The sequence below is a fragment of the Salvelinus alpinus genome, chromosome 23 (assembly GCF_045679555.1).
Source record: "Salvelinus alpinus chromosome 23, SLU_Salpinus.1, whole genome shotgun sequence".
Classification (NCBI taxonomy): domain Eukaryota; kingdom Metazoa; phylum Chordata; class Actinopteri; order Salmoniformes; family Salmonidae; genus Salvelinus; species Salvelinus alpinus.
Window position 1 is genome coordinate 18230298 of NC_092108.1, and position 17742 is coordinate 18248039.

The 17742-nt window shown below is 40.0% G+C and overlaps 1 protein-coding gene across 4 annotated transcripts in view; it reads left to right on the forward strand.

Moving 5' to 3' along the window:
• Positions 1–17742, forward strand: part of LOC139550388 (caspase-7-like) — a 45850-nt gene extending 28108 nt beyond the window's left edge. The window contains exons 1-6 of one of the 4 annotated variants that reach the window (XM_071361261.1): positions 2404–2588; positions 14448–14745; positions 15354–15430; positions 15957–16059; positions 16218–16800; positions 16901–17742. In XM_071361261.1, coding sequence (XP_071217362.1) covers positions 14457–14745; positions 15354–15430; positions 15957–16059; positions 16218–16800; positions 16901–17087 — 1239 coding nt within the window. In that variant the 5' untranslated portion in view covers positions 2404–2588; positions 14448–14456 and the 3' untranslated portion in view covers positions 17088–17742. Of the gene's footprint in view, positions 1–2403; positions 2589–5726; positions 6255–14447; positions 14746–15353; positions 15431–15956; positions 16060–16217; positions 16801–16900 lie in introns of those variants that run through there. The other 3 variants (XM_071361263.1, XM_071361262.1, XM_071361264.1) reach the window with 3 other exon arrangements.

Below are 17742 nucleotides of genomic sequence, written 5' to 3' on the forward strand. Positions count from 1 at the left end.
AGTCTGTGCTAGCAAAACAGTCCTGTAGTGTAGCATCCGCGTCATCTGACCAGTTCCGTATTGAGCAAGTCACTGGTACTTCCTGCTTTAGTGTTTGCTTGTAAGCAGGAATCAACAGGATAGAATTGTGGTCAGATTTTCCAAATGGAGGGCAGGGGAGAGCTTTGTATGCATCTCTGTGTGTGGAGTAAAGATGGTCTAGGATTTTTCCCCTTTGTTGCACATGTGACATGCTGGTAAAAATGTGGTAAAACTGATTTAAGTTTGCCTGCATTAAAGTCCCCAGCCACTAGGAGCGCCGCTTCTGGGTGAGCATTTTCTTCCTTGCTTTATGGCCTTATAGAGTTGGTTTAGAGCGGTCTTAGTGCCAGCTTCGCTTTGTGGTGGTAAATAGACGGCTACAAATAATACAGATGAGAACTCTCTTAGTAGATAGTGTGGTCGACAACTTATGATAAGGTACTCCACCTCAGGCGAGCAATACCTCGAGACTTCTTTAATATTAGACATCGCGCACCAGCTGTTATTGACAAAACTACACATGCCGGTGCATGGAAAATCCCGCCAGCTCTATATTGTCCGTTTCTTCATTCAGCCATGTCTCTGTGAAACATAGGATGTTACCGTTTTTAATGTCCCGTTGGTAGGATAATCTTAATAATAGGTCATCAATTTTATTTTCTAACGATTGAACGTTAGCAAGGAGAATGGAGGGCATTGGGAGTTTACTCGCTTGCCTCCGGCTTCTCAGAAGAATCCCCGATCTGCGTCCCCTTTTCCGGCATCTTTTCTTCACGCAGATCTGGGCCTATTCCAGTGAAAGCAGGATATCCTTCTCGTCGGACTCGTTAAAGGAAAAAGTTTCTTCCAGTCTGTGGTGAGTCATCACTTTTCTGATGTCCAGAAGTTATTTTCGGTCATAAGAGACGGTAGCAGCAACATTATGTACACAATACGTTTTTTTTTAAGTTTAACAAAACACATTTTTTGGGGGCACAATTGGTTGGGAGAATGTAAAACGTCAGCCATGTTCTTCGGCGCCATCTTAAAAATATCTGTGGAATGGTTGTGTTGACTTATATTATGGTGTGTGTGTTTGTCTCCTGTTCTCTACAGAGGGAAAGACATCCATGCGATCATCACCCTGGTCAATGCTGAAGTGAGCAAGATGGGCGGCAAACTTCCTGTTAAGGATAAAGATGGGAAACATATTGGCTATGAGAAGGTTAAGCAATCACCAGATTCCAGAAACACCCTGACCAAGACACTCATCTTTCCTGCTGAGATCACTTATACTTCATAATGAACTTTTGATTTGTTAATGAAACCCTTCATCTGTCAACCATCCATTTGCTAATTCTACTGTCAGATGAAGGTTGTAATATGACAGGGTGCTTCCACACAGGCTGTGAATAGGCCTAATCATATGACGCCAGCTACATTCCAGTGGTGACATTTTAATTTTATCACTTTTAAAATGATGAGACAGGAACCACCATTACTGTTGGTGTCTTTATTTACCAGTTTGCTATATTTACATGTATGTGATATTTGATGTTATTTAGTTTCATTTAAGGTATATAAGGCAGCTGGGACAATGTGCCATGTTATGTTATTGATGCTGAATATCACCAGGGATATACCAAAAGTGCAGTGACATTGCTGCAGCTTAATCAACACAACTAGGCTATATTTACTTTAACCAAAATAGCAATGTATTTGAAATGTGAAGATAGAACACTGAATCATCATGTTATGTAATTAAGTGGAGTTTCATAGCAAGAATAACATTTTATTGGTATCTCAACCCATAGTTTCAAGCTTACTTTATTACATGTTTTAATGTTATCCCATCTACATACAACAGAATGTTTTACCATAACGTTTTCTTACCTGCCTTTGTTGTTACATTGAAATATTTTATACATTTATAAATAAATGTTTATCTTTTGCCAACAGTTGGATTGCAGAAGTGTTTTATATCATATTCCTCTGAATTATTCAGCAATCCTGTTTAACTTGAAAAACGTGTAATAGAAAATATACACACATATTTTACTGACCTCCTGTGTTTAGAATATATATTTATGTAGACAAAGTTTTTTTTTTAAATGTATTTTTCGTGATTAATGGATAGGACACAGTCTACAGAGAGAGGAATAAAAAATACTCCATATAGGATTTGCTTTGAACATAATTAGACTAATATCTTCTGTGGGCTCGCTGGGCGGTTACTGCGATTTCTAAAATACTTTCCGGGTCTTTGCAGAAATGTAGTGTTGACAGATGCCAGTATACGCGGGATGGCAATGGAAGGTTTGCGCGTAAACTGACTTTAATTTACACACTCAGAATAAGGTATATATTGTCCATTAATAACATGGCATGGAATAATGCGTCGATGATTGGTCAAGAACGGCCTATTAAACGTGACTCCATTGAATGCTCACATGTGTATCCTATAGGTGTTACATAAGACACAAACGAAAGTGAAATTAAACGACAAGCAGGGTGACACGATCTATAGCAGGCTAGGCTATCTATTCAAGAGGCATCAATTGAGTTGAGAGACCGCGTTTTACTCCAAGGTAGGAACGGTTGTCGTGGTCTAGGACTAAAAATAGTAGAGTAGGCTAAACTGAGTAGACTAAAAGAGGGAAAAAACTTTATTTTGTTGTGATATCGTCGGCAATTATGACTATAGTGGAGTTTGACTTTCATTAATCGAAAATAAGAAACAATACAAGTATTCCAGAAAAACAAACCCTTTAATTACTGTTGAATTACAGTAATTAAATAGCCTCTAATGTGATGTCTTAAAATTAAGGATATTAGTTTAGGCACGCGTTCATTTTTCAGATATAAAAACTACAGGCCTGGAGTGCATATGGCACAGCCATGGTGGTTAATTTCTAGACTGTTACACTAGAATCTGTTTTTAGAATGGTACACTAGAATGTTACTGTTACACTTTTCACTAGAATGTTACACTATTAACTTATAGAATGTTAAGTAAGGGATAATCAACGAGCGTTCTATGGAAGAGAATGAATGACGTGGTAGGTGTGTTCCACGACACGCTAGCGGAGTGGAACTGATCTTCCACTGAGTTGAATTATTTTCCAGAGAATGCATAGAGCCCCGAGTTAATTATCCCTTTTATACCATGTCTATAATTTAACACATTTGCCGCTAGAAATATGTTCAACATCAACTGAAGTCGCTAGCAACTTTACTATGGATGTGTTCGTAAATTCGCTCTGGTTATCTACTCCTATTTCAGAGGACTCGTCTGAGCTGTGTGCCAGAGGCAGAGCGCAGAACAACTGTCTAATATGGCTGGTGTCAGTAAACGTTGGCAATAAAGCGTAATTAAATTGTTAAATTCTTCACCATTGTGTGTTCCCAGAACGCAATGAATTTACAAACATAAAAATCAGAATTTACAAACGCCCAGAGCGCACTCTGGCACTCCAGATTGAATTAAGAACAGACCCTATATAGATAGAGTTATACAATGGGTGGGTCTAATCCTGAATGCTGATTGGTTAAAAGCGCATTCCACAAATTACCACCGGCTAAATCTATGAGATTAAAATTAAGGGCACAAGGCAGACCCAAATGCAGACACAGGATGCAGATGGTTGAGCTCCAATATTTATTAGAACAAAAGGGGTAGGCAAAAGGCAGGTCAGGGACAGGTGAGAGTTCATAAACCAGGTCAAAGTCCAAATAGTACCAGGGGATAGGCAGGCTCGAGGTCAGGACAGGCAGGGGTTTAGTGATCAGGTCCAAGTCCAAACAGTACAAAGGGATAGGCAGGCTGGAAGTCAGAACAGGCAGAGTGGTCAGGCAGGTGGATTCGGCATCAGGACAGGCAAGGGTCAAAACCAGGAGAGCTAGGAAAAACCAGAGACTGGGGAGAAATAGGAGCTAGGAAAACCACTGGTTGACTTGGCAAAACAAGACAAACTGGCACAAAGAGACAGGAAACACAGGGATAAATACCCTGGGGACTAATGGGGAAAACAGGTGACACCTGGAGGTGGGTGGAGACAATCACAAAGACAGGTGAAACAGATCAGGGCATGACAAAAATACCTATTTACTCTGTTCCATCTGATTGCGCAGTCCAATGTCTCATCTCCACTATTAAAAGCATCTAGACATTATCTCACAATTATTTTTAGCCAGCAGAATACCACCCTGCATCACACTGCTGGCTTGCTTCTGAAGCTAAGAAGGGTTGGTCCTGGTCAGTCCCTGGCTGGGAGACCAGGGACTGACCTGGCTGGGAGACCAGGGACTGGAAGTGGTGTTGGAGGGCCAGTATGCGGCACCCTTTCCTCTGGTCTAAAAAACTATCCCAATTCCCCATGGCAGTGATTGTGGACATTGCCCTGTGTATGGTGTTGTCTTTTGGATGGGATGTTAAACGGGTGTCATGACTCTCTGTGGTCACTAAAGATCCCATGGCACTTATCGTAAGAGTAGGAGTGTTAACCCCGGTGTCCTGGCTAAATTCCCAATCTGGCCACCTACTGTAATCATCCCCAGTTTACAATTGGCTCATTCATCCCTCCTCCTCTCCCCTGTAACTATTCCCCAGGTTGTTGCTATGAATGAGAATGTGTTCCCAGTCGACTTACCGGGTTAAATAAATAAAATGAAATTAGACTAACATTTAGTATTCAACAGTGGAGATATGTATAAAACTTGCTGTCATTGTTTCAATATTCAAATTCGATCTCTAGCTGTCTGTCACGTTCTGACCATAGTTATTCTGTATTGTCTTTGTTTTAGTGTGGTCAGGGCGTGAGTTGGGTGGGTATTCTATGTTTTGTGTTTCTATTTGGGGATTGTCTTTTGGCCTGATATGGTTCTCAATCAGAGGCAGGTGTTTGTCATTGTCTCTGATTGGGAACCATATTTAGGTAGCCTGTTTAGTGTTGGGGTTTTGTGGGTGGTTGTCTTCTGTCTTTGTGTCTATGCACCAGATAGGACTGTTTCGGTTTTCCCACGTTTTGTATTTTGTAGTGCTCACGTTTTTTGTTGTTATTAAAGATGATGAACACTAACCACTCTGCGCTTTGGTCCTCTCCTTCGTCCACCACAGAAGAAAGCCGTTACACTGTCCCATAGTAATGAACATGTCGGAATGAACCGACAGCCAGGCAGCTTTTCTCAGCCAGTCGAAAATCATGAATCAGCATCATTTATCTGGATATATACAAAGAACTATCAATAGAAAACAGGTAAAATGAAACGAAGTGCAGCTAGTTTGCTGTCTTTCCAGCTTCAGTTTGAAGTGATTGTGTTAGTTGTGTTGTTGGCTAGCTCCTCTGAACAACAGTGTTCTGCCGAGAGAGCACATTTTCTATGCAAGGCAAAATTGTGCATCATTAGCTCATTGTTGTGGATGTATCCAAATAAATGTCACTAGAAAACAGCTAAAACAAATACAATTCCAGCTACTTTGTAGTTACTCTGACGTGATTAAGTTAGCCGTAGTTGGCTAGCTATCAACCAAGGGTTAAAACCTCTTGGAAATAGGGGGCGCCATTTTCACTTCTGGATAAAATCGTGCCCAATTTAAACGGCCTCGTACTCTGTCCTAGATCATATGATATGCATATTATTATTACTATTGGATAGAAAACACTGAAGTTTCTAAAACTGTTTGAATTATATCTGTGAGTAAAACAGAACTCATTTGGCAGGCAAACTTCCAAACAGGAAGTGAAAATTCTGAAATGGGTCTCTGTGAAAGGCATTGCCTATTCAATTGCCTTGTATTTATGGATCTGTATGCACTTCATACGCCTTCTACTAGATGTCAACAGGCAGTAGAACGTGGAATGAAGTCTCTAGCCTTTTCTGGGACCGGATGGGACTCGTTGGAGTGAGAGGTCAGCCATATTGGTAGTACCTGGCTACGCACTTGGGTTTGTCATATCGTTTTCTGCAATGCGTTAGGTAGACACGAAGAAATGCTCCGTCTGGGACGTTATTGGATATATTTCTGAAAAACATCCTAAAGATGGATTATCAACTGAGTTTGACCAGTTTATTCGACTATTATTATGACTTTTTGAATTTTTCGTTCATGCGTAAAATCTTCATGGACACGTGAGTTACACCATGCTAGCCAAAGTTGCTAATTCGACAGAAGAAATGGACATTCTAAAACAAAACAACGGTTTATTGTGGAACTAGGATTCCTGGCACTGCATTCTGATGAAAGATCATTAAAGGTAAGGGAATATTTATGATGTTATTTCGTATTTTTGTGGACTCTTTGGACTCCAACATGGCGGAGAATGGCTGAGCGCTGTCTCAGATTATTGCATGCTGTCCTTTGTACTAAAGTTATTTTTTTAAATCTAACACAGCGGTTGCATTAAGAACCAGTGTATCTTTAATTATATATGCAACTTGTATTTTTCAGCAAAGTTTATGATGAGTTAATCTGTTAGATTACGTGGCTGTCTAAAATTTCTCCGGACATTTTGGTGCTATTTGTGACCATGGCTGCAATGTAAAACCCCGATTTGTAGCTATAAATATGCACATTTTCGAACAAAACATAAATGTAATGTATAACATGATGTCATAAGACTGTCATCTGATGAAGTTGTTCAAAGGTTAGTGATTAATTTTATCTCTATTTGTGGGTTTTGTGAAAGCTATCTTTACGGTGAAAAAATGGCGTTGTGTTTTGGGCTATTGTGGTGAGCTAACATAAATATATGTTGTGTTTTCGCTGTAAAACATTTTAAAAATCGGATATGTTGGCTGGATTCACAAGATGTTTATCTTTCATTTGCTGTACAACATGTATTTTTCATAAAAGTTTTATGATGAGTATTTCTGTATTTCACGTTGCTCTCTGTAATTATTCTGGCTGTTTTGGTGCCATTTGTGACCATGGCTGCAATGTAAAACCCCGATTTGTAGCTATAAATATGCACATTTTTCGAACAAAACATAAATGTATTGTATAACATGATGTCATAAGACTGTCATCTGATGAAGTTGTTCAAAGGTTAGTGATTAATTTTATCTCTATTTGTGGGTTTTGTGAAAGCTATCTGTGCAGTGAAAAAATGGCATTGTGTGTTGCACTATTGTGGTGAGCTAACATAAATATATGTTCTGTTTTCGCTGTAAAACATTTTAAAAATCGGACATGTTGGCTGGATTCACAAGATGTTTATCTTTCATTTGCTGTATTGGACTTGTGATTTCATGAAATTATATTATATGATATCCCTGTGGCGCTAGGCTAGGCTATGTTAGTCAGCGTTACTGATGAGGAGGATCCCGGATCCGGGAGGGGGCGTCGGTAGAGGTTTTAAGAACGTTTCCAGCCAGTATGGCAATGGAACATTTAGAATGAACGACTGGGTCACATTCATTGATACAGAACAAAAAGACTGAACGACTGGGTCGCATCTCTGGCAACCGAACCGATAGAACGAACGACCAGCCGGCTTGGCTAGCATTCCTAGATCTGTGTCAGGACTATATCTTGTGGAAGGATGAAATAGTATGAATAAATTAATCAAAATAACGTTTTTAATGAAAATATGTCAATCATTATTTGAGTATGTTGGTAACCCGTTGTATAAAAGTGATAATGCCCTGGAAGCCGGTGTTTGGAGGATACATTGGCACGGTTTGCCAGCCCTCGACATCTTCTCGTGCTTAACAACACCTGTGCCAATATATCCTCCAAACAGAGAGGATTGCACACTCTAGAATGCCCTTCAAGCCAATCAGAAACAAGTATTCAACAATGCCATGGTTTAATTAAGCATTAAGGCCGGAGGGGGTGTGGTACATGGCCAATATACCACGGCAGAGGGCTGATCTTAAGCACGATGCAACGCGGAGTGCCTGGATACAGCCCTTAGCCAAGGGTATATTAGCCATAGACTGAAATGTAGGAGCACCAGAAATTAGATTTAAAAAATGTATTGAGATACAGCCTATATTGGGCCTATAAGAATTCTAGCTACCTCTGGATATTTGTTTATTATACAAGCTAATTCCATTTGTGGAATATTAGGTTTTTCATTGTTGTAAAAGCAATATATTCCTATTGAGATGCATTACATTGAACATGGTATACTGTCTCTTTAAAGACGTCAGGGTTTTGATGATGACATGCAAGAGATATGTCATTCATTTATTGCTATGATCATGCATCTCCTGAAGAAGCTATGCCTTTTGCTTTCTTAAGAAGATACAAATGGAAGATAAACATGTTGGGTAATATGGGTCAGATCTTTTGTCTTGATTTACTTTACTTTAATGAGTTTATTTGGTAACACTTAATTTTAAGGGGTCCTTATTACAGTGTAACTACATGTATAATTAGACTGTAACAAGTATTATAGTTAAACGTAACCACTTATTACAGTATAACTATAACTACATGTATAATTACACTGTAACAAGTATTATAGTTAACTGTAACCACTTATTACAGTGTAATTGCAACATGTTACTGGTAGTAATTTGATACGAATGGGAGGTTTCCGCTAAATTCACCAACTTAGTGTTTCGCTTCTTCTCAGCTGCATACAGTCACAAAGGTTGTGATCAACTGTCTGAGAGATTATAGCCTATGCTCAATGGCACTGTTCAAACGATATCTCCACTCAGTGTTGTTGCTAGCACTTGCCCCTAAAATAAAGTGTACCATCTGGGTTAACTTGGTTGAGCTGGTAAAAACAGATCAGTAGGTCAACCTCACTGACTGGAATCTAATATCGGTGGCATATGTGGGAAAATACAGTATTTCAAAGTATAGTGCATGTAATGTTTGGCTAAGAACAATGTCATTACTAGTTGTTACACAGGATTTAGCTCATTAAAATGAAGTGTATCTTGAGGGGTACTTACTTGTAATTAGTGTACAGTACATTACTCTTCCTGACAAACTGGCCCTCATTTGAAAGGTTCTGGAAGTTTCACTTAAGTTCTGTACCTTATTGTAAAATTAAGTGAAACTTCCAGAACCTTTCAAATGAGGGCCAGGTTGTCAGGAAGAGTAATGTACTGTATAAGTAAACATTAATTACAAGTAAGTACCCCTCAAGATACACAGGATTTAGCTCGTTCAAATGAATCATAACACTTGGCAATTACATTGTACCTAGGCAAACATTGTGTATAATACTTGAAATTGTGTGTTTTTTGTCATCTGGGATTACCAAATTAACCCAGATAGTACGCTTTATTTTGGTGGCAAGAACTAGAAATAACATTGAGTGAAGATATATTTTCAACAGTGCACATGCATGGGTAAGTAATTAGAGCCGATTGAATATAATCTCTCGGACACCTAGCGCATCCATGAGGGGTCACAACCTTTGTGACAGTTACTGAATCTGATGCAGCTGAGAAGAAACAAAACACTACATTTGTGAATTTAGTGGAAAGCTGCCCATTTGCACGGTAACAAGCATTCATTGTGACACCTCTGTAATTACAGACTGAAATTACCACCAGTTACATGTTGTTATTACAGTGTAACTAATGGTTGTTACAGTTAACTACAATACTTGTTGCAGTCTAATAACACCGTAAAAAGGACCCCTTAAAATGAAGTGTTACCATTTATTTTTACAGGGACAGTGCACATTAATCAAAGTTTCAGTAAAAGTGCCGGTTTTAGCCAGCCAGCTAATTTTCAACCGCAGTCTCTGGGCAGGTTATTAAAAACTGTTACAATAACAATACAGTAACATGTAGCAAGCAGATAGAGAAACATAGGACAAGTAACACGTAGCAAGCAGATGGAACAACATAGGACAAGTAACACGTAGCAAGCAGACAGCAAAATAGGAAAAGTAACACATAGCAAGCAGATAGAGAAACATAGGACAAGTAACACGTAGCAAGCAGATGGAACAACATAGGACAAGTAACACGTAGCAAGCAGATAGAAAAACATAGGACAAGTAACACGTAGCAAGCAGATGGAACAACATAGGACAAGTAACACGTAGCAAGCAGATAGAAAAACATAGGACAAGTAACACGTAGCAAGCAGATAGAAAAACATAGGACAAGTAGAATGTAGCAAGCAGACAGAGAAACATAGGACAAGTAACACGTAGCAAGCAGATGGAACAACATAGTACAAGTAACACGTAGCAAGCAGACAGCAAAATAGGAAAAGTAACACATAGCAAGCAGATAGAGAAACATAGGACAAGTAACACGTAGCAAGCAGATGGAACAACATAGGACAAGTAACACGTAGCAAGCAGACAGCAAAATAGGAAAAGTAACACATAGCAAGCAGATAGAGAAACATAGGACAAGTAACACGTAGCAAGCAGATGGAACAACATAGGACAAGTAACACGTAGCAAGCAGATAGAAAAACATAGGACAAGTAACACGTAGCAAGCAGATGGAACAACATAGGACAAGTAGCACGTAGCAAGCAGATAGAAAAACATAGGACAAGTAGAATGTAGCAAGCAGACAGAGAAACATAGGACAAGTAACACGTAGCAAGCAGATGGAACAACATAGGACAAGTAACACGTAGCAAGCAGACAGCAAAATAGGAAAAGTAACACGTAGCAAGCAGATAGAAAAACATAGAATGTAGCAAGCAGACAGCGCAACATAGAACAAGTAGAATGTAGCAAGCAGGCAGATAGACAAACAGAGCAGTAGCACAAAAAGCAACAAAACTAAATACATTAAAGCAACAAACAGTGTTTGCACACCTCACCAGCTCCAGACAACAGAAAACATGGAAAGGGGCAATACATAGCTAGGAATTATGTTCACGCGTCTGATTGTCCTTTAGCCATGTCTTTATGTTTTTTGTGAAGGTGCGATAGGTGGTGCAGTTATGTGTGTCTGACTGCAATATGTTCCAGACATGGGAAGCTCTCATAGAGAAAGCAGTTTGACTTAAGGTGCTTTTCCTTAAAGGTAAGGAACAGTCAAAATCATGTTTTTCGTGAAATGGGATGATATTTGAAGAAAACCAGATCAAAGTATGATGGCCAAAGTATGAAAATGTCTGTTGCTTCTACATTGATAAAGTTTAGTAATAAAGTTACTGGTCCCCTCCCCCATGTCAGACACCTTGATTCATTATTAAGAGGACAAGGTGACATCACCTTAACTTCCATTTGAATACACCAATGGTAACATGATATTCTCTTACCTAATTTAAATAAGTACCGCCTTGTAATCAACATCGGAGAAGGCATTTTTGAGGAGGGGCATGGTTTATATAGTTAGATGGCTATTCTACTGGTGAAAAAAAAAATACTGTCATTAGTGTCAGCAAATATAATTCAAAGTTTACCCTATTCATCTAAGGCAGTGGTTCCCAAACTTTTTATAGTCCCGTACCCCTTCAAACATTCAACCTCCAGCTGCGTACCCCCTCTAGCACCAGGGTCAGCGCACTCAAATATAGTTTTTTGCCATCATTGTAAGCCTGCCACACACACACTATACGATACTTTTATTAAACAAAAGAATGAGTGTGAGTTTTTGTCACAACCCGGCTCATGGGAAGTGGCAAAGAGCTCTTATAGGATCATTGCACAAATAATAATAATTAATAATTATTAATTTTGCTCTTTATTTAACCATCTTACATATAAACCCTTATTTGTTTATATGTACACAATCAAAAATTGTGAATAACTCACCACAGGTTAATGAGAAGGGTGTGCTTGAAAGGTTGCACATAACTCTGCAATGTTGGGTTGTATTGGAGAGAGTCTCAGTCTTAAATCATTTTCCACACACAGTCTGTGCCACTCTCACATAGGTACGTGGTTGCAAAGGGTATCAGTGTTTTAACAGCGCAATTTGCCAAGGCAGGATACTCTGAGCGCAGCCCAATCCAGAAATCTGGCAGTGGCTTCTGATTCAATTTAATTTTCACAGAACCACTTGTTGCAATTTCGATGAAGCTCTCTTGTTCAGATATCAGTAAGTGGACTGGAGGCAGGGCATGAAGGGATAACGAATCCAGTTGTTTGTGTCATCCGTTTCGGGAAAGTACCTGCGTAATTGTGCACCCAATCCACTCAGGTGCTTCGCTATATCACATTTGACATTGTCCGTAAACTTGAGTTCATTTGCAGACAAAAAATCATACAATGATAGAAATACCTGTGTCCTTGTTACTGGAGCCAGAGAAGAGCTCCAACCTCTTAATCATAACCTTCATTTTTTCCCCGCACATTGAATATAGTTGCGGAGAGTCCCTGTAATCCTAGATTCAGATCATTCAGGAGAGAAAAAACATCACCCAGATAGGCCAGTCGTGTGATAATCTCGTCATCATGCAAGTGGTCAGACAAGTGAAATGATGGTCAGTAAAGAAAACTTTAAGCTCGTCTCTGAATTTAAAAAAAACGTGTCAATACTTTGCCCCTTGATAACCAGCGCACTTCGGTATGTTGTAAAAGCGTTACATGGTCGCTGCCCATATCATTGCATACTGCAGAAAATACACGAGAGTTCAGGGGCCTTGCAAAGTTAACCATTTTCACTTCAATTTTCACTGTAGTGTCCAAAATGTCTTTCAAGCTATTGGGTATTCCCTTGGCAGCATGAGCCTCTCGGTGGATGCTGCAGTGTACCCAAGTGGCGTCAGGAGCAACTGCTTGCACACGCGTTACCACTCCACTATGTCTCCCTGTCATGGCTTTTGCGCCATCAGTACAGATACCAACATGAGCAGCAGCTACGTTTGGCTACATACGGACCATTAGTGGAATTCGGTTAATGTGATTGGATGTTCATTATTTGACTAGGCTACCTGTATTTGACATTGTGTTGTTATTTTGCTGAACACTATATGGTTTAATTTTATTTTGGCAGTGAAACGAGGCTACTCAGGCGAGAAAAAAGCATCACCCAAATGTATAGCCCTGTTGGAAAATATAAATGGACTGTTTGAAAATGTGAAGAAACAATTTTTAAAATATGTATATTTTTAAATGTGAATCACATTGTTATTTGACGTACCCCCGGCGGCATTGCGCGTACCCCAGTTTGGGAATACCTGATCTAGGGCAAAGATACTTATATGTGTCATCTGTGTCTTGTGTTAGCTAGTTACTGGCTAGCTAGGTCTTCAGCCAGCATGGAACAAAGGGGGGGAAGGGTCACTCAACTTTCAGTCAACACATCCGTCAGTGCTGCTGTGAACCGCATCACAAGAGACATACCAAACAGTAGATGTATACATGAATATAAGCCTTCCGCCCACTCAGCCTGTCTTTTCAAACTTCCTGGTAGTTAGCCATGAGAGAAAAAGTACTTTTCAGAATAACTGTTCAGGACCTTTAAGGGAACTATACAGTCACCTCTCATGGCAGAACTTGTGGATCTGCTGCCATGGGATTGGTTGGGCTAGAAGCAAGCCGTTTTCGCTGTAGTAATGGCACTATCGAATCTGTACTCGCTTTCTTCTGTAAGGCACTCGGAAACAACGGTACAGCGAAGCCTTATCATTGCAACAATTATTATCTGGGAGATATTTTTCCTAATTGCACAGTGCTTCCAAAATAAAACTCCTGGTCAGCAAAACATTTTGTTGCATATGCAACCTTTAGAGCCCTGGGAACATTCTAGGAATGATCAAATCAAAGTTTATTTGTCACGTGCGGTGAATACAACAGGTGTAGACCTTACAGTGAAATGCTTACTTACAGGCTCTAAACAATAGTGAAAAAAAGGTATTAGGTGAACAATAGGTAAGTAAAGAAATAAAAACAACAGTAAAAAGACAGTAACGAGGCTATAAAAGTAGCGAGGCTACATACACACACCGGTTAGTCAGGCTGATTGAGGTAGTATGTACATGTAGATATGGTTAAAGTGACTATGCATATATGATGAACAGAGAGTAGCAGTAGCGTAAAAGAGGGGTTGGTGGGTGGTGGGACACAATGCAGATAGCCTGGTTAGCCAATGTGCGGGAGCACTGGTTGTTCGGGCCAATTGAGGTAGTATGTACATGAATGTATAGTTAAAGTAACTATGCATATATGATAAACAGAGAGTAGCAGCAGCGTAAAAGAGGGGTTGGGGGGGCACACAATGCAAATAGTCCGGGTAGCCATTTGATTACCTGTTCAGGAGTCTTATGGCTTGGGGGTAAAAACTGTTGAGAAGCCTTTTTGTCCTAAACTTGGCACTCCGGTACCGCTTGCCATGTGGTAGTAGAGAGAACAGTCTATGACTGGGGTGGCTGGGGTCTTTCACAATTTTTAGGGCCTTCCTCTGATACCGCCTGTAGTTTTTACATCTGAAGAAAGAACACTTGCCTAAACCAATATACTTAATTTTCAAGACATCACATTCGAGGCAATTTAAACACACGCCAACTCTGCATGCCATAACTCCCTTATTCTATTCTCTCTCAAATTCTGTTATTGCAGTAACCCACAATGGATTTGATAAAGCTGCTGGAAGGCACTCTAGACGATCTGGACAATAACGATCTGAAGAGTTTTAAGTGGCACCTAAAAAATCTGACAGAGGCTGTGGATGGCTTTCCTAATATCTCAAACAACAAGCTGCCAGTGACCGCTGACAGTCAGGACACTGTGGATGTGATGGTCACAAGATATGAAAGCCCTGAAGAAGCCCTGAGGGTCGCAGTGATCGTTTTACGCAAAATGAAAAATAACAATCTTGCCAGGAAGTTGGAGGATAGTGCACCGCAGTTCACTACAGGTAATACAAAATGCTGTCATTATATAACCTATACTCTAGGAAATGTATAAAAATGTCCCATGGAAGTAATTGGCATTATAGAAAGGTCAGGTAATAATTATTCAGTTGTTGTTGAGAGGGAGGACAGTCACACACAAAATAAGCAATTAAGCCTCTTGTAAGTAAATGCCAATGTGTCTAGTCATGAAACCAGCATTAAACATCTTACCAACTGGTGTAAAGGCTTAATGATCTACCTTGGGGTACTTTTCAAATTTGTATGCAGACTGAGGGACATATTGATGGCATGCCACCTGGTTATATGTGGCCCAATCTCCTACTGAAAATACTAGCCTCCGGGAGGCCACTCATTCCCCTTCTCAAGAAGCAGCCCATACACAAATCCAAAGGTGTACAGTGACGCACTTCCAAAAACAACATAAAACTGCAGAGATTATCCCACTGCTGCCACCAGTGTAGCTATCAAGAGGGAACAGCGTGGGCCTTGAACCAGTGACACTGTAGTTATGAGATATGAGGCACAATTCCGTCTGTCCCTCCAGTAGGAAAGCTCACCTGCTAACTCATTCGTCTGTTAAAGTGAGACTGGTTTTCTCTGTGTTTTTCAGCTGTTCCTGTCCAGGATCACGATGGCTCCATGTCAAGGCTGCCTCCCAAGAAGAAGACACCCGCAGAGTTGGAAAAGGTAGGTACCACAAAGTTTCTCCCGACAGTTTTTTCAGAGTACCAGGCCTCTGGAACAATAAATATTAGTATAAGACGGTGACATTTTTCTGACATCAAACACAGTAGTAAAAAGTATAGTAGCTCTGGAATTAGAATGACATTTGATAGTTTAATACAATGATGACTATATTAACACTAAACCAGGCTATGGCAGTTTCTGGGTTTATGATAACAGGAAGCCCCATTCAATCCAAGGGATGGAAAACAACTGAAAGATTAGAGATTTTCTGTGTAAAGCAAATGTGTTGGTATAAGGTAAAATAGGCTTTGTTAAAATAAAACACGTGGTGTGACTAATAGCAGCCTTGAAGTGGTAGGAACCAAGACATAATGGTTACCATTTAATCATGCAGAACACGGTTTGAATGGAATTAGGTAATTGGACAATGAGCACACAATAAACCTTGGACATTTTTGGGTCAGACGTGTGATGTCAATGTGAAATGAGTTTGTGTGTAACTGACAACCTACTATACTTTTTGCAGGAGGGTTTTTATAGCATGGCCAGCGAGTCCAGAGGTGTCTGTGTGATCATCAACAATGTGGACTTTGGGAATAAAAAGAGAAAGGGATCAGACATTGATGCTGGTAGATATTCTATTTGTCAGCAGCTGAACATTCGGCTTGCTCTTTTGCTGTTTCAGTAGTTTAGTTTGTTGAAATAGAATGAGGAAAAAGAGAAGTGAGGAGCAGCAGAAGGACGATATGTGAAGTGTCTGAGTGTTGATTATTTTCTTTTCCTACAGAGGCGCTAGCAAAAGTGTTCAGCTGGCTGAAGTTCAGGGTGGTGATGTGCAAGGACAAGACTGCAGTGGAGATTCCCATTGTGCTGAAGGTCTTCTCTGAGCTGAAGCAGTTATCTGACCTGCAACAGTGCGGTGTGAAGGAGTGGGTCAGCGGTCAGTTCACTGATCTAAAGGATCTTCCTAAGCATGGCGATGCCTTCGTCTGCTGCATTCTGAGTCACGGAGAAAAGGAGGGCGTCTGTGGCACAGATGGAACAGTCGTCCCCACCATTGATATCCTCTCACCTTTCAACGGCACAAACTGTAGCATCCTTGTTGAAAAGCCCAAACTGTTCTTCATCCAAGCCTGTCGAGGGAAAGACGTGCAGGGGGGTGTGCCGGTGAACAAGAAGCCTGAAGTTGAAGAGACGGACAGGGAACTGGACACAGACGACGGCCAAGTCCAAGACTACACACTTCCACTATACTCCGACTACCTGGTTTTCATGGCCAACGTAGAGCAGTATGTCTCTATCAGGAACGTGTACACGGGGTCCTGGTTCATCCAGTCTCTGTGTGGCCAGCTGGAAAAAGGCTGCACCGGGTAACATCAGCTTGAAATTCACTTCAGATCTTATTCATATCGTCTCTATGGAATGGTTGTGTTGACTTATTTTATGTTATGTGTCTCCTGTTCTCTACAGCGGGAAAGACATCCATGCGATCATCACCCTGGTCAATGCTGAAGTGAGCAAGATGGACTGCAAACTTCCTGTTAAGGATAAAGATGGGAAACGTATCGGCTATGAGAATGTTAAGCAATCACCAGATTCCAGAAACACCCTGACCAAGACACTCATCTTTCCTGCTGAGATCACTTATACTTCATAATGAACTTTTGATTTGTTAATGAAACCCTTCATCTGTCAACCATCCATTTGCTAATTCTACTGTCAGATGAAGGTTGTGATATGACAGGGTGCTTCCACACAGGCTGTGAATAGGCCTAATCATATGACGCCAGCTACATTCCAGTGGTGACATTTTAATTTTATCACTTTTAAAATGATGAGACAGGAACCACCATTACTGTTGGTGTCTTTATTTACCAGTTTGCTATATTTACATGTATGTGATATTTGATATTATTTAGTTTCATTTAAGGTATATAAGGCAGCTGGGACAATGTGCCATGTTATGTTATTGATGCTGAATATCACCAGGGATATACCAAAAGTGCAGTGACATTGCTGCAGCTTAATCAACACAACTAGGCTATATTTACTTTAACCAAAATAGCAATGTATTTGAAATGTGAAGATAGAACACTGAATCATCATGTTATGTAATTAAGTGGAGTTTCATAGCAAGAATAACATTTTATTGGTATCTCAACCCATAGTTTCAAGCTCACTTTATTAAATGTTTTAACGTTATCCCATCTACATACAACAGAATGTTTTACCATAACGTTTTCTTACCTGCCTTTGTTGTCACATTTAAATATTTTATACATTTATAAATAAATGTTTATCTTTTGCCAACA